Below are 27,322 nucleotides of genomic sequence, written 5' to 3' on the forward strand. Positions count from 1 at the left end.
TACGCAATGTGTTCAGCGAATTTAAGTTGGCCTCAATATCTTCCTGTTTTAAAGGGAGTCAAGTTCATGGTTTACCAAAGGTCATTTTCAGTTGTGGAGAAGAACAATGTAATTTATTGCTATCAAATTAGACTGAAATATTATTGTTTACTACAAGCAGGTTTCTAGAGACACTTTTGTGATTGTTACTTCAATTTCTTGCAGAGGTTCTCACGTTTGTCTTTTTGAACGATTGTACAAACTTCCTTCTATTAAATTTATTCTGACTTTAGCAATACATTAATGGATGATTTTCATTACTTTCTATTCTATATCATGTTCAAGCTGTAATCTGCTTGAAGTTCATTAATACCAGAGTATTTATTTCTTATTGGTAGGTTTGGTTATGTGGTGGACAATTGGAAATTCTGCCATGTTCTGTAGTGGGCCATGTTTTTCGCACCAAAAGTCCACATACATTTCCCAAAGGTACTCAAGTCATTGCTCGCAACTTGGTTCGTCTGGCGGAAGTATGGATGGATGACTATAAGCAGATATTTTACAGACGAAATCAACAGGCAATGCAGATGTCTAAAGAGGTTGGTGGCATTGTTAAAACAAGTACGCTGGAATTATTCTGCAGGAAAGCAGTCTACAAAGATTGTCTATCAAGTGTATTTAGCTTTACTTTTGTGTTTTGAATTGTTTGAAACTTTTCAAATAAAATGGGTCACGTGGATATATCAAGAAATCTATATATCTTGTATATGTTAGATTTTTTGCTTGAGAAATAAAATTCAAAACTTGCATCATAGAACAAAACCTTTATTGTTGCCACAAAAAGTTAATAGTTTTAGCTCATGTTGTAATTGTGAATGTGTTTTTTTAAAACTAATTTGAACCTTTACTTTATAAGTTGAAGGGCATAACTTCAGTTACCTGAATTTTCAACAAATATTTCAATTCTGTAGCATCGCAAAGTTGATCAATAATTAAATGATGTTTTAATCTCAATCCATTTTGATATTTAAACTTTTTATTTTATTTATTCACTTATGATATTGGTTTGAGGTCTCCATTGAAATGCCTATCTCCATTTGAGTTTTAACTCTGACAGTCTTTATAATAATGGTACTCCCTAAGTGCTACATCGACCCCTCCAGCATTTTGAGTCATCAATGTTGAAGGAGTCCTGATTTATCTCCAAGTCAGAATGGTATGTGGCTTGGAGGATACCGTGACATTAATAATGTTATAACCAATACCCAGACAAGAGTCCCCAGTTTATTAAGATTTTAGATAGGACACTTCCAAATCATTTCATTCCATCAAAACTTGTTTTATAGCCTATGTATTTACAGTATTTAGAGTCTATAGTAGACATAATATACAAAAAAAATTCAAACAATGGTCGCCAGACATTGCACAATGCATATTACCAGAAAGCTATCAAAGTATTATTTTAAAAAGTGCCATCTGAAGAATAATGGGCTTAGTGACTTCATTCTGGATTAGTGGTGCTGGAAGAGCACAGCAATTCAGGCAGCATCCGAGGAGCAGTAAAACAGTCGTTTCGGGCAAAAGCCCTTCATCAGGAATAAAGGCAGAGAGCCTGAAGCGTGGAGAGATAAGCTAGAGGAGGGTGGGGGTGGGGAAGAGTGGCATAGAGTACAATAGGTCAGTGGAGTTTAGAACGAGGGTGAGGTGGGGGGGGGGAAGAGAGAGGGTAAATGAGGAAACTGTTGAAGTCCACATTGATGCCCTGGGGTTGAAGTGTTCTGAGGCGGAAGGTGAGGCGTTGTTCCTCCAGGCGTCTGGTGGTGAGGGAGCGGCGGTGAAGGAGGCCCAGGACCTCCGTGTCCTTGACAGAGTGGGAGTTGAAATGTTGGGCCACAGGCTGGTGTGGTTGATTAGTGCAGGTGTACTGGAGATGTTCCCTACCATACACCTGGAGGAAGAACGCCTCATCTTCCGCCTCGGAACACTTCAACCCCAGGGCATCAATGTGGACTTCAACAGTTTCCTCATTTACCCTTCCCCCACCTCACCCTAGTTCCAAACTTCCAGTTCAGCACTGTCCCATGACTTGTCCTACCTGCCTATCTTCTTTTCCACCTATCCACTCCACCTTCCCCCCACCCTCGACCTATCACCTTCATCCCCTCCCCCACTCACCTTTTGTACTCTATGCTACTTTCTCCCCACCCTCTAGCATATCTCTCCACGCTTCAGGCTTTCTGCCTTTATTCCTGATGAAGGGCTTTTGCCTGAAATGTCGATTTCGCTGCTCCTTGGATGCTGCCTGAACTGCTGTGCTCTTCCAGCACCACTAATCCAGAATCTGGTTTCCAGCATCTGCAGTCACTGTTTTTACTTAGTGTCTTCATTCTCTGCTGCATGACTATTATTCAGAAGTGGAAATTTTCCATGCAGAGCTGCAAGGTTTAGAGGAATTACAAATTCTGCACTGAAGTGAAATTGCCTACGTACAGAATGCTTCCTTGTCACTTCAAATTACAGATCCCCTTTCTAGCATTGTTTCCTTTGTCTTTATTGTATCAGCAAAGTAGTTCTGAACCAGAACATAGAAATTAGGAGTGGGAGTAGGCAATTTAGCCCTTCGAGTCGAAAAGCACAGCAGGTCAGGCATAATCTGAGGAACAGCAGAGTCAACGTTTCGGGTACAAATCCTTCATCAGGAACGTCCTTCAAGACAACTCCACCATTTAATGTGATCATGGGTGATCTTATCCTGGTCTCACTCCCACTGGGATAAGATCAGCCATGATCACGTTAAAGAAGCAATCACAGAAGCAAAAGACTAATTGGAACCAGGAGCAAAATAGACATGCACTATCCCACCCGTGTAATTAGCTTTGCAATAAATAAAATCATGAAAATCTAAATCAACTCCACTTCCCTGCCCTATTCCCTTAATTTATTTATTGCCCAAACATCTATTGATCTCCTATTTTGAATAAATTCCTCAACTGAGAATCCACAGTCCTGAGATTGAATTCCAGTGATTCTCAAACAATCCTTCTTAGGTGAGGAACAAATAACCTTCATGTCAGTTTCTTAAAGGAATAACACCTCATCTCAGTGCCTCAGAGGAAGTGGCTTTAAATGATGTAAGAAAGAAATGGTAAGCCTGAGGATTGGGATAGCAAATGGCAAGGGAATTGACCAGAGGGAAAAGATTTAGATTAGATTACTTACAGTGTGGAAACAGGCCCTTCGGCCCAACAAGTCCACACCGACCCGCCGAAGCGCAACCCACCCATACCCCTATATTTACCTCTTTACCTAACACTACAGGCAATTTAGCATGGCCAATTCACCTGACCTGCACATCTTTGGACTGTGGGAGGAAACCGGAGCACCCGGAGGAAACCCACACAGACACGGGGAGAATGTGCAAACTCCACACAGTCAGTCGCTTGAGTTGGGAATTGAACCCAGGTCTCTGGCACTGTGAGGCAGCAGTGCTAGCCACCGTGCCGCCCACAAACCTTGTCTTCAACAGTCCATCACCAACACATCTATCTGTGACACTATCGGTAGAAGTGACCATTTCACGTACCTTTTATTGCAATTGTCACTGAGGATATATATATATCAGTTGTGTGGCACTATCATCATACAACATGAGACTGACTTCAAACAGATCTAGTAACAAAATTCTGGGCACCTAGGTCCACCAACAATGGAATTGTATTCAACCAAGTCTGTATTCTCTTGGTATCGTCCCCACTCCATCAACACAATCCAGCTAGAAAATCAACCATGGTTTAATAAGAGGCCATGCCAGAATCAGCACTAGAGACACCTAAAACTGAGGCATCAACCTAGTGAACAACACAGGACTACTTGAGGGCAAATCAGTGGCGGTGATCTATATGAACTTCAGTAAGTCATTCGACAAGGTTCCTCACGGTAGACTGGTTAGATGATGTGGAACACCGTAAGGACTTGCCATTTGGATACAGAACTGACTCAAAGATAGAAGATTGAGGGTAGTGGTGGTGGAGGGATGCTTTTCAGACTGTGACCAGTGGTGTGCCACAAGGATTGGTGCTAGGTCTATGCTTTTTGTCATTTATATAAATGATTTGGGTATGAACAATAGGTATGGTTAGTAAGTTTGTAGATGACACCAAATTTGAAGTTGTAGTGGACACTGAAGAAGGTTGCCTCGGAGAACAACAGGATCTTGATTAGATGGAGTGGTAGGTGGAGTTTAATTTAGATAAATGTGAGGTGCTGCATTTTGGAAAGGAAATAGTGGTGGGACTTATAAACTTAATGGTAAGGTCCTGGGAAGTGTTGCTGAACAAAGAGACCTTGGTGTGAAGGTTAATAGTTCCTTGAAAGTGGAGTCGCAGATAGATAAGATAATGAAGAAGGTGTTTAGTGTGCTTGCCTTTATTGATCAGTGCTTTGAGTGTAAAAGTTGGGAGGTTATATTGTGGCTGTACAGGACATTGGTTAGGTCATTGTTGGAATACTGCATGCCATTCTGGTCTCTCTGCTATTGGAAGGATATTGGTGGAAATTTAAAAGGGTTCAGAAAAGATTTACAAGGATGTTGCCAAGGTTGGAAGGTTTGAGCTATAGGCAGAAGCTGAATAGACTTGGGCTATTTTCCTTGGAGCATTGGAGGCTGAGGGGTGATTTTTATACAGGTTTGTAAAATCATGAGGGGCATGGATAGGATAAATAGACAATGTCTTTTCCCTGAGGAGGGGGGAGTCCAGAACTATGGGGCATAGGTTTAGAGGGCAAGGAGCAAGATTTAAAAGGGACCTAAGGGGTAACTCCTTTCACGCAGAGGATGGTGTCTGTATGGGATGAGCTGCCAGTGGAAATTAGATTAGATTACTTACAGTGTGGAAAGTAATCCCTTCGGCCCAACAAGTCCACACTGACCCGTCGAAGCGTAACCCACCCAGACCCATTCTCCTACATTTACCCCTTCACCTAACACTACGGGCAATTTAGCATAGCCAATCCACCTAACCTACACATTTTTAGATTGTGGGAGGAAACCGGAGCACCCGGAGGAAACCCACGCAGACACGGGGAGAATGTACAAACTCCACACACAGAGTCGCCTGAGGCGGGAATTGAACCCGGGTCTCTGGTGCTGTGAGGCAGCAGTGCTAACCACTGTGCCACCGTACTGCCCACAAATGGTGGAGGCTGGTACAATTACAACATTTAAAAGGCATGTGGATGGGTATATGAGTAGGAAGGGTTTGGAGGGATAAAGGCCAGGGTGCTGGCAAATGCATCCAGGAGCCCCATTAAAACTGGAGTTAATGGAAATTGAGGTAAAACCCTCTGCTAGTTAGTCATACTTAGCATAAAGGAAACTTGTTATTGTTGGATGTCTGTTTTCTCAGACCCAGGACATCACTGCAGGAGCTTCTCAGGTTCAATATTTTCTAATCAGCCTGTTTGGCAATGTTGTTAAATCATTCTAGGGCAGGTAGGTCTTAAAATCTGGGCAGGCTGGCTCAGAAGTCAGGACATTGTCACTGCACTATAAGAGCCCCCACTTAAGTCAGGTAGAGAGAGAGTTCCAATCATCTTCAAATGCTTTATCAATTATCTTTCTTTTATCATAAGGTCAGATGGCAGCCCAATGTTAAGCACTATTTGAGATGCCAATACTGAAGCAGTCTGTATTCATTTGCAACAACACTAGGGTAATATCCAGGCTTAGGGTGGTTAACACTACGCAAGTGCCAGGCAATAACTATTTCCAACAAGAGAGATTCTAATCATTACCTCTTGACAATTAATGGCAGCATGATCATTGACTCCCCCAGAATCCGCATTCTTTTGAATTGCCAGTGATCAGAAACTGAATTGAATTATCATATAAATATTGTGACTATTGAAGTATCAACAGCTAAAAATTCTGTAGTGAATAATCTACCTCATGTCTCCAAATACCTATCAACCATTATCTGCAAAGAATGAGTCAGGAGTGTGATGAATTACATTTCACTTGCCTGGATGGGTGCAGCTCCAACAATACTTAAGAAGCTCAACATCACCCAGCACAAAGTGGCCCCAACCATAACCTTCACTATTCCTTCCCTTTACTGCCAACAAATGTCAGTGGTAGTATGTGGATATCTAAAGGATGCAGTGTAGTAATTCAAAAGCACCTTCCAAACTCATGGATTCTATGTCTAGAATGACAAGGTGAGCAGGGGCACAGGAACATGATCATCTGCAAGATATCCTTTGAGTCCCTCACAATCTTGATTTAAAACCATGGTACTATTCATTCATTGCTAGATCAAAACGTAGGCACTCCCTCCTAAATGTTGTGGTTCTGTTCGCTGAGCTGGGAATTTGTGTTGCAGATGTTTCGTCCCCTGTCGAGGTGACATCCTCAGTGCTTGGGAGCCTCCTGTGAAGCGCTTCTGTGATCTTTCCTCCGGCATTTGTAGTGGTTTGCATCTGCCGCTTCCAGTTGTGAGTTCCAGCTGTCCGTTGCAGTGGTCGGTATATTGGGTCCAAGTTGATGTGCTTATTGATTGATTGAATCTGTGGATGAGTGCCATGCCTCCAGGAATTCCCTGGCTGTTCTCTGTTTGGCTTGTCCTATAATAGTAGTGTTGTCCCAGTCGAATTAATGTTGCTTGTCATCTGCGTGTATGGCTACTAAGGATAGCTGGTTGTGTCGTTTCATGGCTAGTTGGTGTTCATGGATGCAGATCATTGGCTGTCTTCCTGTTTGTCCTATGTAGTGTTTTGTGCAGTCCTTGCATGGGATTTTGTACACTACATTGGTTTTGCTCATGAACCACAATAACGAGCACCCGAGCTACAAATCTTCTCACAAACTTTGAACTCCCTCCTAAAGGCAGAGTCCCTGCAATCCAAGGATCACTGTGATTCAAGAAGACCGCTGCCTTCTCCGGGGGGCGAACATTTAAAACTTTGGATCAACAGATCAACATAATACTGCTGGAGGAAAGAAAAAGAACTTGCATTTTAAAAAAAAAAGTCACCATGTCTATGGAAATAATTTGAAATGAATAATTAAACTCCACACGTACCTAAAACCTACATGTCACTGGCTCAAAAACCCATGCTTTCATATATTCAAGTCTAAATCACAGAATTCCAATCATTACACAGTGGCTCAGTGGCCTTACAGCACCAGCGTCCCAGGTTCTATTCCAGCCTCGGGTGACTCTCTGTGTGGAGTTTGCACATTCTCCCTGTGTCTGCATGGGTTTCCTCTGGGTGCTCCAGTTTCCTTCCACAGTCCAAAGATGTGCAGGTTAGGTGAATTAGCCATGCTAAATTGCCCATAGATTTAGTACGTTAGTCAGAGGGAAATGGGTCTGGGTGGGTTACTCTTCAGAGGGTCAGTGTAGACTTGTTGGGCCGAAGGGCCTGTTTCCACACTGTAGGGAATCTAATAAAATAAAAAAATGAAAGTGTCAATAAATCTATCTAAAATATGTAAAGTCAAATAAATGCTCTTAACTCATTTTTTGAGTCCAATTAACATTTGAAAGGTTCCTTCCAATGCCAACATTCTCGTTAAACATTTGCAAAATGAGACAAGCTTGTCTATGCCGAGAAGTACCAAGCCTAACTTTTTCAATGTGAACAGCAGGCTTAAAGGAGATCTGATGGAGCTATTCAAAATCATGAGGTCCCTTAATACATTGACAGAAACTGTTTTCATTGGTGAAAGGATTGAGAATGAGAGGGTACAGTCACTGGCTAGGTTTTGGAATGTGCTGCCTGAGGCACATTCAATGATGTATTCAAAAGGAAATTTGTTCATTGTTAAATACTACAATGTGCAGTATGTTTGCGAGGGATTTTAAAGAGGAGTCAGAGTCCCAGATTCAGTAGCACAAATCAATATTTATTTGAAGCTTCTTTACCATGTGTTGGAGGGGCCAGAGACCACTCTGAATTTGGCTTTCATGTGAGGCCCAGTTGCCTCCATTAATTACAGCTCCCATCCAGTGATACTTTACCTTTCCCAAGTATTTATACTAACTACGTTACAATGGTTACATGCAATGTTGCTATCAGTGCTTGCCACATTCGTTCTGACCTACACATCCAATTTGGTGAATACCTGATCAATGATGGACAACTTTATGGTCCACCTTATGTCTTCCCAACAACTCGTGTTGTTTGCCAGATCCGCTTTCACCTGTTCTTGGGCTCTTATAATTATTGACCACATTCCAACACCGATTGATATGCCCCTTCGTAGACATTTGCCAGTCACATGGTACACTTATTAATAATGACTTTTCAAATTCAGCCATGCAATTCATAATCCCTGCTGCTCTTAGTACAGAAAAATTAAAAGGATATTAATTTGTAACAATTGTTATCACCTCTAATATAACATTATGCATAGTTAAACCTGATACTGTGACAAAGCTAACAATTTCTGGAACAGCTTCCCTCTTATCTAACTTACAAAGTGGCAATCGTTTGTTCTGGCCAGTCATAGTGACCCCGTTTCAACATTGTTTCTGCTCCCCTTGTCATGTCATTTGTTTCTTGGTACTCCTATGAGGTTATATTGTTTATATATTGTTCTCGTCTTTCTGAAGGAGAAAAAGATTTCTTTCAGGGTGTTTATCAAAGCCAGTCTCTGAATCCAAGGCTAACTGCATTCAAAAAATTAATTTCCCAATATCTAATAAATTTAAACTTCTATTCTTATGCAAACGTGTTTATTCTAATATGTAATTAATTTAAAAAAAAGCCTCATCTCAGTTAGGTCAAGCTTTCCCCTTCTATTTCATATAAAAAATTGGAAATCTTCTGTCAGAATTTTCATTTGAGCTGCCTTATCAGTGTCTTACTGTTTCCATTCCAGTCCCATCTTACGAATACTGAGGCATTTTGTTGTATGTTTATGAAGACCATGAGTTGAACTATATGAAATGCTAAATCAGCTAAGCTTTCTTTTGATTTTCTGTATCTGTTAAAAAGAGAACCCCTAATAGCCAATTTGTCATATTCAGCCATGGGCAACAGCAACATTGTTACAGGCAAGAGAATTGCATGAAGGGAAATGCTTGTTAACCTATTCAGTGCAGACAATATAATTCAACTTATCCCTGTTGCACAGTAACAATTTTGTGACTCTAATTCTGTGGATAGTTGATTGTGGTGTGGGTAATTTTAATGACACATTTGCATTTTACTCTGCAATGCCTCTTAAATCTACACCTCAGCAATTGAAGTTGAGAGGCATTGGGGGTAGTGTAAATCTGCTGAACAAAACTCTTAGTTTGATTTGCATATCTGGAGATTGTTTGGCTTCCAATGTGCTGCGTGTATCGCTGTTTTTAGCAATGCAGAATTAGAGATTGCTTTCAAGTAACTTAAGGTGTGCAGTTTAATATGTAAATGTGTTTGGAGGTGGCTTCCTAACAAGCTTGTGCTGGGATTTCACTCCCTGCCCACATACAAACGTCTGCACTCCTCCATATGAAAAGTCTCATTCTGACTTTGAAGCTGAACTGATATTGTTATGGAAATAAAACAAATATAATACTGGGCATTGAAAATGAGTACTATAAATTTTTTTTCAAAATATTCTCAGTAAGATTGACTACTATCAGATCAACTTTTAAAATTCAGGTCACCTCAAAAAAGACAATATTGAACTTCTGAAACTGGCATTTTTTCACTTGTTAATGTCTGTATGCATTATGTAGACAAACAGAAGGCTGGAAGAACGCAGCAAGGCAGGTAGCATCAGGAGGTGGAGAAGTCAACTTTGTGGACATTGACCCTATTCAGGACTAGATCAAAGTTGCCCTGAAGAAAGGTTAATATCCACACTATTAACTTCTCCAGCTCCTGATACTGCCTGGCTTGCTGTGTTCTTCCAGCCTTTTATTTGTCTACTTCGGATTCCAGAATCTTTTATCTCTATGCACTGTGTGTATTCATTGGTGGACAAGATATGGGGTAGTTCTTCTAATACACGATAGTTGTGTTCCGGTGCAACCCCGCATTATAAGAAATTGCCCTTTAGAAACAGTGCTTAAAGCATTGGCGATGTAATCGTGTTACAGCCAAGACATGTTTTAAAAGTTTGTGCTTTAGAAACAGTGTCCCCAATTTGTTAATCACATTACAGCGAATTCGTGTTAATGAAATATTCATTATAGCAGAATGACCTGTAGTGCAAAATTATATCTATTATTCCCTTACTACAAAGTTTAAAAATAAATTTATAGAGATCAATCTTTCAAACATAAGAGACCTGTTGGATATGATTCATTATTCTTTGGATTGCTTTTTTTTTAGCTGGCACAAACATAAACATAGAAACATAAAAAAAAGGAACAAGAGTAGATCATTCAGCCCATTAAGCCCACACAGCCATTCATCAATTATGGCTAAGCCTCAATGACATACACTCATTCTCTCCTGAACACTATATGACATCTTTTAGCTCCTATAAATCTTTCTTTCTTAAATATGTTCAGTCACCCAAAAGCAATGTATAATTATTGCAATGCATGCATTATTTATGGGCTATTAATAATTGCCTGTCCACTGTCATGCCTTTTAATGAAGCTAATCAGTCTATTGCAACCAAATCACCCCTCAGATCTTCATAGCTTTGTATGTTTTGATTTAGGACACTAGTTTTGGATTGGACTGCCAGAAGAATTGGTGGAGGCTGGGACAATTGCAACATTTAAAAGGCATCTGGATGGGTATATGAATAGGAAGGGTTTAGATGGGTATGGGCCAACTGCTGGAAAATGGGACTGGGTTAATTTAAGATATCTGGTTGGCATGGATGAGCTGAACTGAAGGGTCCATTTCTGTGCTGTATGATTATGTGACTGCTTTTTATCCCAATGAAGAATTCATCCATGTTGTATAGATATTCAGGCATTAGATATTGTGATAATCCATATAGCTTTTGTTGGCTTTAAGTTGGATCTCTCCCACATCTTTGACTTTGATCTCTGGCTGTAAGTCAAAGTTGGAGATATTCATAGGGTCCTGTGGTGCGTAATAAGTTTAATCTTCCCAGGCAATTCCCAGGGAGGCTGTGTCTTGGGTCTTCAGAGGCATTCTCTGGTGTATTGGCTACCTGGAGACTGGAAGATCTGGACTAATGTCAAGGACATTATTAAAAAGTATGATCAGTACAATGATTTGAGTAAAAATTCATCAAGAATTAGGTGCGTGATGAAAATCTCCTAATTTTCAGAAGAAAATATTTTAATACCAACTGTATGTTGTGATTAGACTTTGACCTTGTCTTGGATCACAAGTGTATCCAAGGGGTTCTTTGGATTCAGTTAAATGTACTTAAGAGAACACTCGACAACAGCAATTTGCTTAAATATGAACACTTATTAAGCAGTAATAAAAAAATGGAAAAGGAAGGGGATAAAAACGGCAATAAGTCTGGGACCCTGCAATTAATGGCTGGTTCCGGGCACCATTCATGATCCTGGAGAAGTCCAACAACTCTGAACAAAACTCTCTCTTTTATACAGTGTAACAAACAGCAAGTACAAAAAAAAAGTTGATTGTACTGTCCTCAGCATGTACAGGAATGAGAGTTGCCCATCGCAGGGCTTATTCAAGGTCATGCAGCTGTCAAATATTATTACCAATGCTAACCCATCCGATACAGTCCACCCGAATGATATTTGAGAGTGTATGTAATATGCAGATGCAAATCACCGACAGCCACATGAGAACGTACAATAAGAGCATGTAACCTAAACCAGAAGGTTAAAACTGCAATGAAAATAACCATCAGTATAAAAATTGTAATAATAGGGCATATCATCAAATTAATTATTGCTATGGCATTACGGACTAACCACTAAATATATCCCATCAGTGTTGTACAGTCAAGACCATGATTGAATCAACAAGTGATGTCAGTGTTAAGTTCCCATTTTGCCACTTGCCTGTCTGCCTCCAATTGGATCAAAATTGAGAAGAGTCCACAGAGGATTAATGTTTTCATGCTTATGTTAATAGCAGTAATATCCTTTAATGACAGTTGCGTGGCAACTATCATATGTTTACATGCAACCTAAATCTATTGCAGCTCCTGTCAGAGGGTTGAGGATCCCATTCCTGCTAAGAGCCCTTAAAACCTGCGCGCGGGAGAGAGAATGGGTGCCAGACTAGCTGGCTGTTAATTGATTCCTTTCTGACATTTGGATCTTTCTGTGCATTTAAATGTTAGATACTACTGCCATTGGGTACGTAACTACGGTCTCATGTTGAATTGTATGACCACTTGAGATAATATAGCCTCGTTTTGCCCATGCCATCATGTAGTCATGGACCACATCAAAGGCATTTTTGCTGTCTGCGTACATGTTAGCTCTTTGTACTAGCTGGGGGGGAGTGCTTCTAAGTTCAATGCTTTTAGTTCACCTGCCGGGTGACATCCCGATATCCTCTTTCCTGCCAAAGGTTCCCCTTTTCAAATGGGCCACGGCCCACCCTGTCTGGGTTTCACCATCATCGTACTTCCACGCCCCATCTACAAACGTGCATTTCACATCTGGCCCCTCTAATGGCTCTACCTTAACTCAACTCTGTCTCTCTCCTTCCTGCTCCATGAGCGGGTTACAATCATATATCTCTCCTTCCTGATTAACGTAGCTTGCTGGATTGTTTCTTTTGTCTTTAACTACTCCCACATGCTTGTCTCCTAGCAACAAAGCAACTCCTCATTTGGCTTGCTGATTGCCCACAACACTTGGCTTCCAAAAAGGTCTTGCAGCAGTCCAGCTAGTTTGCTGTAATTTTCTACAAAGTTCCTGCAATAGTTAAATAGCCCTAAGGCTTGTCTTATCCCTTCAAAAATAACTTTTCTCTCATTCCCAATAATGGTTCAGTTAATCTAATTACATAATTTGCTCTAAAATTCAGTCTATTCCCTATTCAGGTTCCTTAATTTGTCTTTTTTTTATCCTCCAGTTCCTGATCCACAGATCACCTCACCCAATAACAGTAAAATAATATACATGGACTCAAAATTTCTCCAGCTCTCCATCTGTATCCATCTTATGGATATTTCTTCAATCTGTTTCCTTCCTTGCCAATTTTATAATGATTGATTTTATCATTTGAGTGGTAACTGCCTCAATATGCAAGCACCCGCTTTGAGCTACAATATACAGAGGAACTTTGATTATCCGAAGGACAGACGCGGAGAGTATTTTGTTCGGTTAATCGAATTTGGGATAATTGAATGCTGGATAACATAGTCAAGCATTGGGACCTTGCAATCTTGCTGGGTAATCAGATATTCGGATAACCAAATGCTGGATAATCAAGGTTCTTCTGTACATGGTATCAAACAATATAGCTCTAATGTTCATCAGACTTTACCTTCAGCCTTTTATTTTCCCTGAGGTTCCTTTACACTCCTACACCACCTGAGTCTTAGTTCAGCCTTCTTTCACATACACCAACTGTCCTAATAGATTACAATTTCACCTACTGGTTTAAACACGACTACGTGCATCATACAAACGCTCAAGGTGTGGCATTCATATGTCATCCACTAGGCCCCTTCATTCAGTCCACTATTACTCTTCTCAGAGTTGATATTCTTTCATTTCTGTAACATTTTGACATAATAGCCAATCACATTTTTTTTATTTTGATTGTAATTATTTTTACACCCCTTTCACTAAAACTTTCATTGTTTTAATGTCAGTTTCTCTATGGATTGTATGTTAGTGTTGTAGTGTTTAAACTGTTTTTGTACTCTTCAAGGCCACACTAATCCTTTTATCAAGTAGGTGTACATGTCTGACACCAGTTCTTCAGTGTATTTTTTTTTAAACAGGTATTCCCTCATGTTTGTTACCTCCAAGGTAACATTCACTTTTGCACACTTGCATCGGTATCCCAAGACCATGTCACACATTCTGGACTCACATGCGATCTTATCAAATGATCTATGAGGTTTTACTTATCTCTGTGTACAGTCACGATGCCCAGGTAGTGGCTTGATTACCAATTCAGTCTTTCTTAAAAAGAAAGACAAAGATACAAACTTCACCAAGAGAAAGTTATCAGTTTAGTGCTCTCATCTAAACATCCTTCTCACTAAAGTGCATTTTGACCTCAATTGTAGTTTCAACCTATTATTTTTTTTTTGTCTTCTGCCACCAGTCTCCATCCTTAATTACTTCATTTCATCCAATTTTGCAACTTAACTATTACTACCTTTGTATTTCCAGGGATCTGGAGAGATTTGTAGTCCAAGGAACTTCATCTTAAAGTAACATTTTGAAACAGAACTCAAATACAGAGGAACTCCAATTATGCGAATAAGATGGGCGGGCACTATTTTGTTCAGATAAATAGATTAATTAGCCTGTCCTCTGGGGCTCTGAGTTTTCTCAAGTTTCCTTTTCCTCGCTCTGCCTGCCTTGTTCCCTCAGGGTTTGTTTCTGAGCAGAGACACATTTGTGTGTAAGGGACCTGCAGCATTGCTGAAGCCCTGCCCCTCCCCCCGCCCCCCATCAGTTCATGGAATTGACACAGCGAACACTTGCTAAGTCCGCTCCCTGGTCAGGAGACTAGGCACCGACTAGCCCCTGCTCCCCCGTCTGCCCCCAACCCCATCCAAACCCACCCCCAGCCTGCCCCCCTCCCCACTCTCTGGGGCAGCCAATCTGGACACCAACAGTAAGACTACTGCTGCCTTTGGTGGGGGTGAGTGTCAAAATCTCTCTCACTCACTCACTCTCCATCCTGTACAGGACAATATTAGAGAGATTATCTGGGAAAGGGTGGTTTTGGGTACACTCCTGTGTAGAATTCCAGGGAAAGTGTGGGGAAAGAGAGGGTGGGCGGTCAGTCACTTGGAGACAGTGCCTGAGCTCCCACTGACGTCCATGACTGTTCTCAGCAGCATTTCAATGAGCAGAGTTCATTTTGGAAACACCTCTTTGAAATAATGTTTCTATCGGGACCTTGAGATCTCCTTTTGATAATCCAAAACTTGGATAATTGATATTCGGATAATCGAGGTTCCTCTGTATATTGTTTGATCTTTCTGAGATGACCTACATTTTTTAAGTTACTTGATATCTCATTTTAGATACTTGATATATCTGCGTAAATTTGTCCAAAATATTCTGTTTACTCCCTCAAAGTCGCTAACCATTTTCATGCATTGAAACCACTGAGGCTGTGCATGCACTTTATCATTTCCCAGAATCCCTTTAAAGTATCAGCTAACTTTTCCATTTAAATGTTTTAGAATACTAGGGCATGTGAGTCTTAATATAGTTTTTGTCATGATATGCACAAGTGTACCCAAGCTCAGTGGTTTTGAGATTCCTGATACACAACACAATTAATGTTTCCACAATACTTCCCCACCACTGAAATGTTATTGATGAATGGCTTTATGGCTTGAGGGTGCCCCATCCTTGACTGTGTTGCAACATTGAAGGTCTGCAAACAGGTTTAGCATTCAGTTTCTCCAATTTCTAAACTAAAATAAACAACCTTCATCCATTCCACACCAAGCAGAATGGGTTAATTAGTGTTAATCTAATACAGAATCAAAAAAATGGGATGTAAACTCTTGCATTTAATTGTCATCCCTCTCTCTTCCTCCTGCAAGGAAATAAGTATGTTATACTTGAAGAGACTTTTCCATTCTTAATTTGTTATATTTATCTTTTCTGAACTCCTTTCCCATAGAGAGTTGCTTTTTCAACATCTCAGTTTCCTATCACTTGGGGTATTTTTGCACCAAAGTACATTTACAATGAGTTAATCTTCTCATCTGGAATTATAGATTCAATCACGTGTTAAAATAGTATTTGAAAGTTCACTCTGGCCACAAAATGAAATTCCAAACACGGTAATTTCTGTCATTAAAATTTACCCAAGATGGGCGGCATGGTGGCTCAGTGGTTAGCACTGCTGCCTCACAGCACCAGGGTCTTGGGTTCGATTCCTACCTGTCTGTGTGGAGTTTGCACATTCTCCCTGTGTTTGCGTGGGTTTCCTTCAGGTGCTCCGGTTTCCTCTCACAATCCAAATATGTGCAGGTCAGGTGAATTGGCCATGCTAACTTGCCCACACTGTTAGATGCGTTAGTCAGAGGTAAATATGGTTTCTTAAAAGGACATTACATTAACCATACTTGTTCCACACTGATACAGGCACACACCACATTTTCAAGTCACCATACATACCAAAAATACAAAATTAACTTCAAAATATTCCTAGATCTCGAGTTCCAAGGAACAAAAACACACACATTGTACAAGACAACATTTAGCAGCCAACAAAGAAAGGTGTGTTCAAACCAGATCACAAAGAGTTAACACTTCTACAAGGTTCAGTGAACTAGTACAGTGCAGAAACCTGGTCTCCAGTTCTCTTTCTCTTTGGTTATAACCATTACCCATTCTCTAAAGGGTCCTAACTATGCAAACATAAATAGCTACAGACCTGAAACCAGAGTGTGCCACATTCCATCGTAAAATACAGAAGGTCTCTGTAGCAGCAAGTTGCTTTTCCCTTCTTTAAACATTTTCCCAAATCATATTCTTATCGCTAAAAATGTCTTTGAAAACAAAGTGTATCCAGGGGGTTCTTAGGATTTGGTTAAATGTAGTAAGAGAAGACTTGACAACAGCCGTTTGCTTAAATATGAATGTTTATTAAGTAATTTAAAAAAAAGGGGGAAAAAAAGCAATAAGTCTCAGGACCTTCTGCCCATCGGGGACCCCTTAATTGATGGCTGGTCTGGACGCTTGGGTTTCGTTCCTAGCACCTGGTCTGAGGTGAAGTCCAACAACTCTGAAAGAAACTCTTATACTGTAGACTGTAACAAACAGCAAGTACAGAAAAACAAGTTGGTTGGGCCATCCTCGGCACGTACAGGAATGCAAGTTGCCCATTGCAGAACTTATTCAAGGTCATGCAGCTATTGAATATCATCAATTGTAACCCATCCTGAATAGACCTATAAGCACTTGTTGTTAAATCCTTTCATGAATTGTGACAATATTATTGATTTGGTTAGCCAGAACTTCTGTAATATTTTATTGCTTTTTTTTTTTTACAGAAAACATATGGAGATATTACTGAAAGAATAGATTTGAAACAGCGTCTACATTGTCGGAAATTCACTTGGTATTTGAAGAATGTTTATCCTGAAGTGTTCATGCCAGACATGACTCCTGTATATTATGGGGCGGTGAGTGTTGTATTTTAGGTTACATTACTTCTGCCAAATTCAAATTGCTGGCAAAGCAGCAACCAAAACTCAGGTACCCATTTCACAGCCAAATGAAACATTTTCAATTTTCTAATATACTCTGGGACAGCCGTCTAGTCATATATACACAGGTGCTTGTAATTTCTTAGTTCAGAAAAAGCATTCTCTGGCTCATTAAGGTACAGCACATGCTTTCAACTTCATAACTGTATAATGTTGGAAAATGTGGACTTCTTCACTTTGACAGGGAGAATAAAAAAAGCAGAGGATGAGTGGAAATCTAGACTTCAGTAATGTTCTCATGAATGAGTTAGAAAAGATTAATGTGCAGCACATAATTAAGAAAGCCAATAGGATGATATAACGTATTACCAGAGCAGCTGAATAAAAATGCAAGGATGTTGACCTTCGGTTAAATGGAGCATTGATGAGATCACATTTCAAGTCCAGTATGCAGTTACAGCTTATTTAAATAAGGATACAATGCTTTGGAGTCAGTTCAAAGGAGGTTTACTGGGTTGATGCCTGGAATAAGTGGGTTATTTTATGAGAATACGTTGAAGGTAGGGCTTTTAGAGTCATAGAGATGTACAGCATGGAAACAGACCCTTTGGTCCAACCTGTCCATGCCTGACCAGATATGGAGTTCAAAAAAATCGAGGAGTGACTTAATTAAAGTGAATAAAATATGAATGGTCTTGACAAGGTAGAAATGGAGAGAATTTTTGCTCTGTTAATTCAGTATTTAGGTCAGATGAACTTTTCTGAGCTTTGTGAAACTTTGAAACATTGCCTCAATGTTGTGGAGGTGAGGTCATTTAAATATTTTTAAGCAGGGGCTAGATAACTTGTTTTGGAAGGGATTCAAATAGAGGCAGATGGGAATGTGATATTTGAAACACAAATAGATAAGCATTATGTAATTGAATGGTCTAGTTCTATTCCTTTTGTACATGTTCTATTTTCAAATGTTATGATTAAATTATTAGTTTGTATATAAGATCTGAATGTACGATTTAAATTTTATTATTTTGATTATTTTATGGTATTATTTTCAATTAATTGTCTTTAACAAGAAATATTGAGTTTTGGAAGAGTAATACCAACTAAAAGATCTTTTCAAAAATTAAAAGATTTTTTTTTCAAACCAAAAGCTGCTTTGTTTGTAATGTCTGTTTTATCCTTCAATTTCAGATTAAAAACCTAGGTGTGCAGACTTGTCTTGATGCTGGAGAAAATAACCAGGGTGGAAAACACTTAATAATGTATTCGTGCCATGGTCTTGGAGGAAACCAGGTAATACAATCAAGTATTTGATTTGATAAATTAAAGTTCAATCACATTTGGGCAAACCAGAACATTGCTTTGTGTTAATGTTTTCAGTAATTTCTTGCTTTGTAAGATGATGGTTCTTAAATGCTTTTTTTGAAAATAGTTCTGTAGTTACTTCATTTACCCTTTAAATCCCTGAGATTTATTACAATTTTCTGACTTAGTTCAGTCACTTTTCAGTCCTTTCATTTGTCTTTTCAAGTTTGTGCACCAGTAGAATTAGCCACTGAGCTTTTCATGACACTCTAAAATTTCAGAACAACATTAAAATTTCTCTGGATGCCTACTGCCAGAAACATAATGGAAACAGTTTTGTGTTTGAGAATGGAGTTTCAGCTACACTTTCAGTGAAATAATGGTGGGAAAGTGATATATCATATCTCCAAGGAAATTCCTAATATGTTATAATGCAGCAAAATGATTGTGCAAGAGTATATATTTATTGGCAATGTTATTCAATGGTAGTAAAAATTGCATTTTCTGGTGTGTTAGAAGCTTTTAAATGCTGTTGATGTGGATCTTTGTGAGGTTATCAGCCTCTCGTTACAGGAAAACTTGAGCAAAATCCGATACAAGCAGCAAGTTTAATTGTGTTACTCCTTCAGAAGCTGTAATATGACATTTTTCAATGTTCTTCAATGTGTAGAGTTCAAGGTAGTAGTTCATATACTTTTCCACCTGCTTGGTAGGTTCAATGATGACTACCCTGCCATTGTTTTCAAGTCAGCTTGATTTACTTGCTGCTGATCTTGTTACTTTATTAATTCCTGCATACATCCCTGTAGTATCCCCAAAAGTAGGACCACATTGTATGCTCTTGCAGGCTTTCAACCAGTACTGATTGGCTCAACGTTGAGCAGACTGTTGATGCTTTATTGTGCCTGCTTTGAGAACATCCAGGCTTTTGTTAGCGGGAACCTGCTTCTAGTTTTAAGGCTTCATCCATGGATGTAGTAATCTATTCAGTTCAGTGTGCCTTGAAATAGGCAGCATTCCTATGATCCCTTTATATATGGAGTACTACATGTAGAGGCTGATACTACATAAATAATTCCTCTTTGACACAACACTTTTACCTTGGGTGGTTGTATTGTCTGAAAGAGAGAAGTATATTTGAAGAACTTGAGCTTGTTTCAGTTTAGGGGTGGTTCAAGCTTTGATCTGTACTTGACCTTTCTTCTTAGTATATTATAGTTTCCTTGGTTGAAGCCTGACCTTGCTACATATGGGGAAGTGGTCAGCATCATAGGGCTGTGAATGTTGACTGATGAGGACACTGCTGCAGGTGGTACAGATGATGCAAGTGATGTGATCTCTGTTGTCTGCAGGACTGCTTGTGGCATAACTTAGTTTTAAGTAGCTATTCATCTTGCTGATTTTCTGGTGTCCTATGCCCTTTTTCCAAGATGTTTTATCAGTACCCTTATGTTGAAGTCCATGAAAAGCACAGCTCTTTGGTGCTGGGAATTCACCGATCACCCAGTCAAGAATCTTATACAATTAATCCTTGATATCTTGCCAGAAAGTGTGCATCAAGGAATAGATGAGCATGAGTTGTTCTTCCTTACAGCTTTCAAAAATACTTATTTTGGTTGAAAAGCACATCCTGCAGCTTTAGGGAGTGCTTTACATCAATGTATATTTCAAATAGTTGGTATATGGTTTTGCATTAGTGTAATTCAATGCATTTCTGAATGAACAATTAATTAATGTCGTGTGAATTTTAAAGATTTTACCTGAATTGACCAGGTGCGTTTATGGTGCAGTCTATTAACACTGAATTGTTTTTTTTTCCCCCCAGTATTTTGAGTATACCTCACTGCATGAAATTCGTCATAACATTCAGAAGGAGTTGTGTATTCATAATCTAAAAGGCACTGCCTTTCTTGAAGAATGCACGTATAAGGGTTCAAATAGTTTTGTTACAGCACAGCAGAAATGGGAATTTCAGGTGAATAATAATTTTTCCTTGAGATTGCAATATCGATTAAATTTAATTTTTCTTATTGTTCATTGTATTTAGCTTTAAAATTGTTGCAAAGTACAATTAATATTGTGATTATTATTGAAGTTCACTGGTGTAACAAACTGCCCTAATTAATTCCAGCTGTATGATTACAAAGTGCATGAATAGTTATATTTCTGTTGTTTGGAATGATTAAGAAAATGCAACTTTTTGGGACATTTTGCCTTGAGGGAGCTGCTTTTTCTTGCAATTTAAAATCCTACTTGTAGAGGCCATTTTGATGTCTTAGTACAAAATTATTATGAATCATAAGTACATTCCTGTTCAAGAATTCATCCCCAAATTTGTGCTGACTTAGTTGTTCATAGTCATAACAGCAGTTTAGGTTGAACAGTTCAGTCCCAAAAATAAATGATTGAAAAGTGTAAAGTAGATATCTTGAATTGTGTTTAGACCTGCAAGTTATGCATGAACCAACTAGGGATAGCAGTTAGATACTAAGATGAAAAAATGGACCATGCATACCAGAAGAATTCAACAGTGGAGAGTAATGAAGTAGATTTTCCTTCATAGGATCGGAGTGTTGTTGCGTAGGCCAGCATTTATTGGCTAACTTCACTTGAGCTTCCTTCTCAAACTAACGTACTCAATGTGGTCGAGCTAGATCCACAGTGTCTTTAGGTGAAGGAAGCAATGTTTATGCAGTTCTTAGTCTGGATATTGTGTGGCTTGGGGAGGAACTTCCAGATGCTGGTATTCCCATGTATCTGTAAACCTTGCTCTTGGAAATGCTGTGGGAGCTTGGTGCATTATAGTGCTTTGTGTAGATGGTACAGACTGCTTTCACTGTATTGCAGTGGTGGATAGACTGAATCTTATTAAATGGTGTGCCAATCATGTGGAGAGCTTTGTCCTGGATAGTGTTGAGTATGTGCTGTTGGTACTGCACACTGCAAGGTGGTAAAATTATCTTGTTACACTTCTGACTTGTACCTTGTAGGTGATGCAGAATCTTTTGAGGAGTCAGTAGATAATTACTTTGCACAGGATTCTTAGCCTCTGACCTACTCTTATAACCATCAATTTATATAGCTGGTTGAGTACAGTTTCTGATCAATGGTCACCCCTGCCAGCATGTTGGTGGTGTTTCAGTTATGGTAACTAACATGGATATAAAAACTATGGTTGGCAATAAATGCAAATCAACAAAGTATGTTTAAAAAAGGTACTGTAGAATGGAAAAAACAAACTTAGCAGGAGTGGCAGCATCTGTGAAGAGAAATCAGAGTTAATGTTTCAAGTCCAGTGACCTTTCTTTGGAACAGTAGTTATAAACAGATTGGACAGAGTTTATTCCTTGGAACAGAAGAGACTGAAGGGAAATTGAAATGCCTAAAGATAAAAGGGGCATAGATAAGGTAGACAAAGTAACTTTTCCCTTTGATCCCTCCACTAATTACCAAGGAACATATATTTAAGGTAAATGGTGGGAAGTTAAGAGGGGATGTGATGAATAACTTTTTTTTCCTCCGAGAGGGTAATGGGAATTATGGAATTTTGTCTGTAAGGATGGCAAAGGCAGATACCCTCAACTGGATGTAGGTTTGCTTGCTGAACTGGAAGGTTAGTTTTCAGATGTTTCGTCACCATGAAACATTTAGAAGTATTTAGATTTAAGTTTTCCATACCAAGGTATACAAAAGGCTTTGGGCCATATGTTAGAAAATTGGATTAGAACAGTTAAGTCGTTCTTCTTGACTGGCACTGACACAATAGGCTGAAGGGTTTATATCTGGACCATAATTTAAATTAATTAATAGAAATAGAATTATATCTATCAATTTATTGGCTTTTGTGTGTTCTTTTTAATGAAGTTCACCTTTAATGCTGAGGTAACCTGTACCTTCCTGAAATTTGAAGTGTGAAATAGATACAGTCAGTCAGTTCTTTATAATGCAATAATTGCATTCTTGTGCAACCCTGTGTTATAGAAAAATCATGCTTTCGAAACAGCACTTTGTGTTGGTACTGTAATTACATTACAGCCAACACACATTTGAAAAGTTTCCATGGAAGAAACAACTTCCCCAATTTGTCAATTGCATTAGTGAATTTGCATTGATGAAAATGTGTTATAACAGAATGGCTTACATTGAAAACATTTTTCAAAATGGATGAGGCGAGCATGTGGCTCCATAGTACAATATTCCTTTACTTATGAGAGTCCCTTGAATGAATTATAGCACAACAAAAGAAAGTACCTTCAAGAACAGATACAATGGTTAGGGATTAACATTAACTTAATTTTTGAATGCCTTAAAAATAAGCAGATAACTGTTGTAAATTATGCTTTGTGTTACAGGACCAGCATCTAGTAAATCAAGTTTCAAATGAGTGCTTAACCGCAAGAGGAGACAAGCCAAATTTGGTTCAATGCAATCCTTCTGATCAATACCAAAAATGGATTTTCAGCTAACAAACAATGTTGTTTCAAAACAAAATGAAGATTAAGTACATGTTTTGCAGCACAAATGAACAATAGTTTTTGTAACTGAAACCTGTTTAAGAACATTCTTAGTTCTGAAATGAAGCGTAATACATTCAAGTGCAATATATGGTGCTAGGGTTCTTGCTGTATTTCTTCCCAAATGTCAAAAGACAATTTTCATATTTGTAATTTTTTTTAATATAGTGTATAATGTAGGGGCAAAAAGAGATTTGATCCCACTCATTACACATTTTAGTAATTTTAATGTGAGGATAAATGATAATTTACAGCTTACTGGAGTTTTCCACTTTTATCTTTTTGGGACTTGGGTATATACTTGAAGTGATCATTTCCCTTCATGAGATACAAAAAAAAGTGACTGGGAATGTATTTTCTGCATGAACCAAGTGAAAGTCCATACTTAAAAAAAAAACAGGTTATTTTTGAAATCATATTTGTGTTATTTGATCCTTTTTGGCGTAAGTTCATAGTTTAACAATTACAAAATCTGCTTCCAGCACTGAACCTCATCTTTGGGCTATTTATGAGACTACTACTAATGTTGTCACAATGGTCATTTTTATTGTAATGCAGCTATGGTCGTAAGGGTCTTTTGTACAGAGGTGTTTAAATTTCTTTATAAATAGTTTCTGGAGAGACTGATTTATCAATGTTTCTTCAAACCCAATTTTCAATAAAATATTAACTTTTATATTATTAATGCAAGATGTTTTTCCTAATTTATAGTCAATTCTTACATAATTAATTATAGAACAGCCAGGGCCCATATTCTAACAAGGAGTTTATTTTATTCTTTGAGAGTGGGCATAGCTGTAAGGTCAGTATTTGCTGCCTGTTCCTATTTACCCTGAGAGTGATGATAATTCACTTCCTTGAAGTTCCATAGGCAATCCAGTGTGTTATAATCCCTGGAGAAACAAGTGACTTTTTAAAACGAAGTTAGAACTTCTATTGAATGGCTGAAAAGATTAATTGACAATATTTCAAGTTAAGATGTATACTATAACACAAACTGAAAACACTAAAAAAAACCTTAGAACTTAGAATCCCTACAGTGTGGAAACAGGCCTGTCAGCCCAACAACTTCTAAACCAACCCTCTGAAAAGTAACCCACCGAGACCTATTGCCGTATTTCTCTACCTTTCTCCTGACTAATGCCCAACCGAACTCATCTCGGCAAAAAAAAGTCCCACAACCCCGCACCGCCCATTTCTACCTCCTGCCCAAAATCCACAAACCTGACTGCCCCGGACGACCCATCGTCTCAGCCTGCTCCTGCCCAACCGAACTCATCTCGGCAAAAAAAAAAGAAGGGCCTGTGCCCGAAACGTCGAATCTCCTGTTCCCTGGATGCTGCCTGACCTGCTGTGCTGTTCCAGCAATAAAGTTTCAACTTTGATCTCCAGCATCTGCAGACCTCACTTTCTCCACAACTGCATCATTTAAAAGGCATCTGGATGGGTATATGAATAGGAAGGTTTAGTGGGATATGGGCTGGGTGCTGGCAGGTGGGATTGATTGGGTTTTGGGATATCTGGTTGGACTGAAGGGTCTGTGTCCGTGCTGTACATCTCTATGACTCTGACTCTAACTAAAACTCTCACCCAGTTGATATCCTGGTCAATGTCTTATACATCCTCTACAGTATAATCACATCCCTCCTGTAATGTGGATTCTAGAACTGTACAAAATACTCTGTGCCCCAACCAATGTTTTATATAGATCCAGCAACATCTCCCTGTTCTTTAAACTCCATGTCTCAGCTAATACAAGGCAAATTTTCCACATGCCTTCTTAACTACTTTATCTACCTGTCCTGCTATCTTGGGGACTGGTGGACATACACACCCTCTGATATTTGGTGCTTCCCAGTGTTCGACCATTCATCATGCATTGCCTTGCCTTGTTTATTCTGCCTAAGTGCATCAACTCTCACTTATCCAAATTGAATTCCATTTGCCAATGCTCAGCCCATGTGACCAGCCTATCTATATCCTCCTGTAATCTACTGTTATCCCCCTCACTGTTTATCATCTTTCAACTTACAGTTACACACTTGTATCTTGTCTAAATCATTTATATACACCACAAACCGCAAAGGCCCCAACACTGATTTCTTTGGAGAGCCCCATTAGACACAAGCTTCCAGTCACAAAAATATCCCTCAACCTTCACCCATTGCCTCCTGCTATTTCTGTGTCCAATTTGTCAAATTTACTCAGATTCCATGGGCTATCTTTGCTATCAGTCCTCCATGCAGGACCTTATCAAAAGCTTTGTTGAAGTCTAAGTGGACTCTGTCATTGTTCCCATCGACATACCTGGATACCTCCTCAAAAAATTGAATCAACTTGGTCAGACATTACCTCTCCTTAACAAAACCATGCCGACTGGTCTTGATTAATCCCTGTCAGTCCAAGTGCAGATTAATTTCGTCCCTCAGAATTGCTTCCAATCGTTTCCTCACCACCGAGTTTAGACTGACTGGCCTGTAGTTCCCTAGTTTATCCCTTCCTCCCTTTTTACATAATGGTACCAAATATGCTTGCATAAGATACTGTGATAGTTGTTTGTAATACTAAATCATTGTAAGCATTTTATGTTTGTTTGATTTCATTGTCAATTGTCTCTTCCTGTCACACTGATTAGGTCCTTGTCTCACTAAAATAGGCATGTGAAATAATCAAAAATGAATAGGAAGTGCCTTTACACATTCAAGAGAATAGTTCATTTGTATAAATAAAAATTATATTCATGCCACTGGTTTGTGCTATGAGGTTCCTCATTTGTCACTCGGTCTCTAAATTAAAGTCACTTTGATAAGTCTCCCTAATTTGACCACTGAATACATCTTAATCCTCACTCCTGATCCCAGACCATCCATAACCTCATCACCTCAGGGGACCTCCCATCCACCGCCTCGAACCTCAGTCCCACAACCCCGCACCGCCCGTTTCTACCTCCTGCCCAAAATCCACAAACCTGACTGCCCCGGACGACCCATCGTCTCAGCCTGCTCCTGCCCAACCGAACTCATCTCGGCAAAAGAAGGGCCTGTGCCCGAAACGTCGAATCTCCTGTTCCCTGGATGCTGCCTGACCTGCTGTGCTGTTCCAGCAATAAAGTTTCAACTTTGATCTCCAGCATCTGCAGACCTCACTTTCTCCACCTAACACTACGGGCAATTTAGCATGACCAATCCACCTAACCTGCACATCTTTGGATTATGGGAGGAAACTGGAGCACCTGGAGGAAACCCACAAAGACAATTGGAGAATGTGCAAACTCCACAGAGACATTTGGCCGAGGCGGGATCAAACCCAGGTCCTTGCTGCTGTGAGGCTGCAGTGTTAACCACTAAGCCACCATAACGCCCCTTGTGCTCTAAACTACAGAAGAGGTTCTGCACTTTTACATTTAAAAATGAAAAATTTCCCTCTGTGGTTAGACTCTGACCCTAAAATAAAAACTACTACGGCTATTTTGTTCACCTAGAAGGCATGATTTAGTTATTTTATTCACTCTTCTTTCATTCACTACTCCAATGACTGTATAAGCATTCTGCATCTCCGCAAAAAAAAACATTAGTGGATTTCTAAAGCAGCCAGGTAAGATTTGTTTCGTTGTTTTTGGATTCGTGTCTATCTGTTACATATTTCATAACCCAAATAGCTGAGGAAACTCTAGACAAAATTGTAAGCTTTAAGAGAAATAGTTTAATAAAATCAAAATACTGCTGGAATAAATAGGTTTAATTTGGTACAAAAAATGCACTATGTTAATTGAAAGGATGGTCAGATAGATTTTTTTTCCTTGCAGTAAAAACTGGAGTTGTGCATGAAGACCCTGCAGAATTCCCAATTGTAGCAGACTCTGCAGAGAAATTGAAGATTCCAAAGACTAATTTCCTCACACCTGGAATCCTCTACAATTCTCTCTTTAAAGGGAACATTCAGGTTCCGATGCAGTCAAGTAGATAAATACTCAGGAGAAAATAGGCTAGGTCTTTAAGAGGAGAAAGTGAGGACTGCAGATGCTGGAGATCAGAGCTGAAAATGTGTTGCTGGAAAAGCGCAACAGGTCAGGCAGCATCCAAGAAGCAGGAGAATCGATGTTTTGGGCATGAGCCCTTCTTCAGGAATGAGGAAAGTGTGTCCAGCAGGCTAAGATAAAAGGTAGGGAGGAGGGACTTGGGGGAGGGGCATTGGAAATGCGATAGGTGGAAGGAGGTCAAGGTGAGGGTGATAGGCCGGAGTGGGG

The 27,322-nt window shown here is 39.4% G+C and overlaps 1 protein-coding gene across 5 annotated transcripts in view; it reads left to right on the plus strand.

Moving 5' to 3' along the window:
* Positions 1–23,761, plus strand: part of galnt3 (UDP-N-acetyl-alpha-D-galactosamine:polypeptide N-acetylgalactosaminyltransferase 3 (GalNAc-T3)) — an 85,204-nt gene extending 61,443 nt beyond the window's left edge. For all 5 annotated transcript variants that reach the window (XM_043693910.1, XM_043693905.1, XM_043693908.1 and 2 more), the window contains exons 7-11: positions 378–578; positions 17,102–17,233; positions 18,449–18,550; positions 20,388–20,537; positions 22,915–23,761. In XM_043693910.1, the coding sequence (XP_043549845.1) occupies positions 378–578; positions 17,102–17,233; positions 18,449–18,550; positions 20,388–20,537; positions 22,915–23,028 (699 nt within the window). In that variant the 3' untranslated portion in view covers positions 23,029–23,761. The remainder of the gene's footprint in view (positions 1–377; positions 579–17,101; positions 17,234–18,448; positions 18,551–20,387; positions 20,538–22,914) is intronic.
* The last annotated feature ends 3,561 nt before the right edge of the window (positions 23,762–27,322 follow it).

Source organism: Chiloscyllium plagiosum, chromosome 7 (genome assembly GCF_004010195.1).
Source record: "Chiloscyllium plagiosum isolate BGI_BamShark_2017 chromosome 7, ASM401019v2, whole genome shotgun sequence".
In the NCBI taxonomy this organism is placed as follows: Eukaryota; Metazoa; Chordata; class Chondrichthyes; order Orectolobiformes; family Hemiscylliidae; genus Chiloscyllium; species Chiloscyllium plagiosum.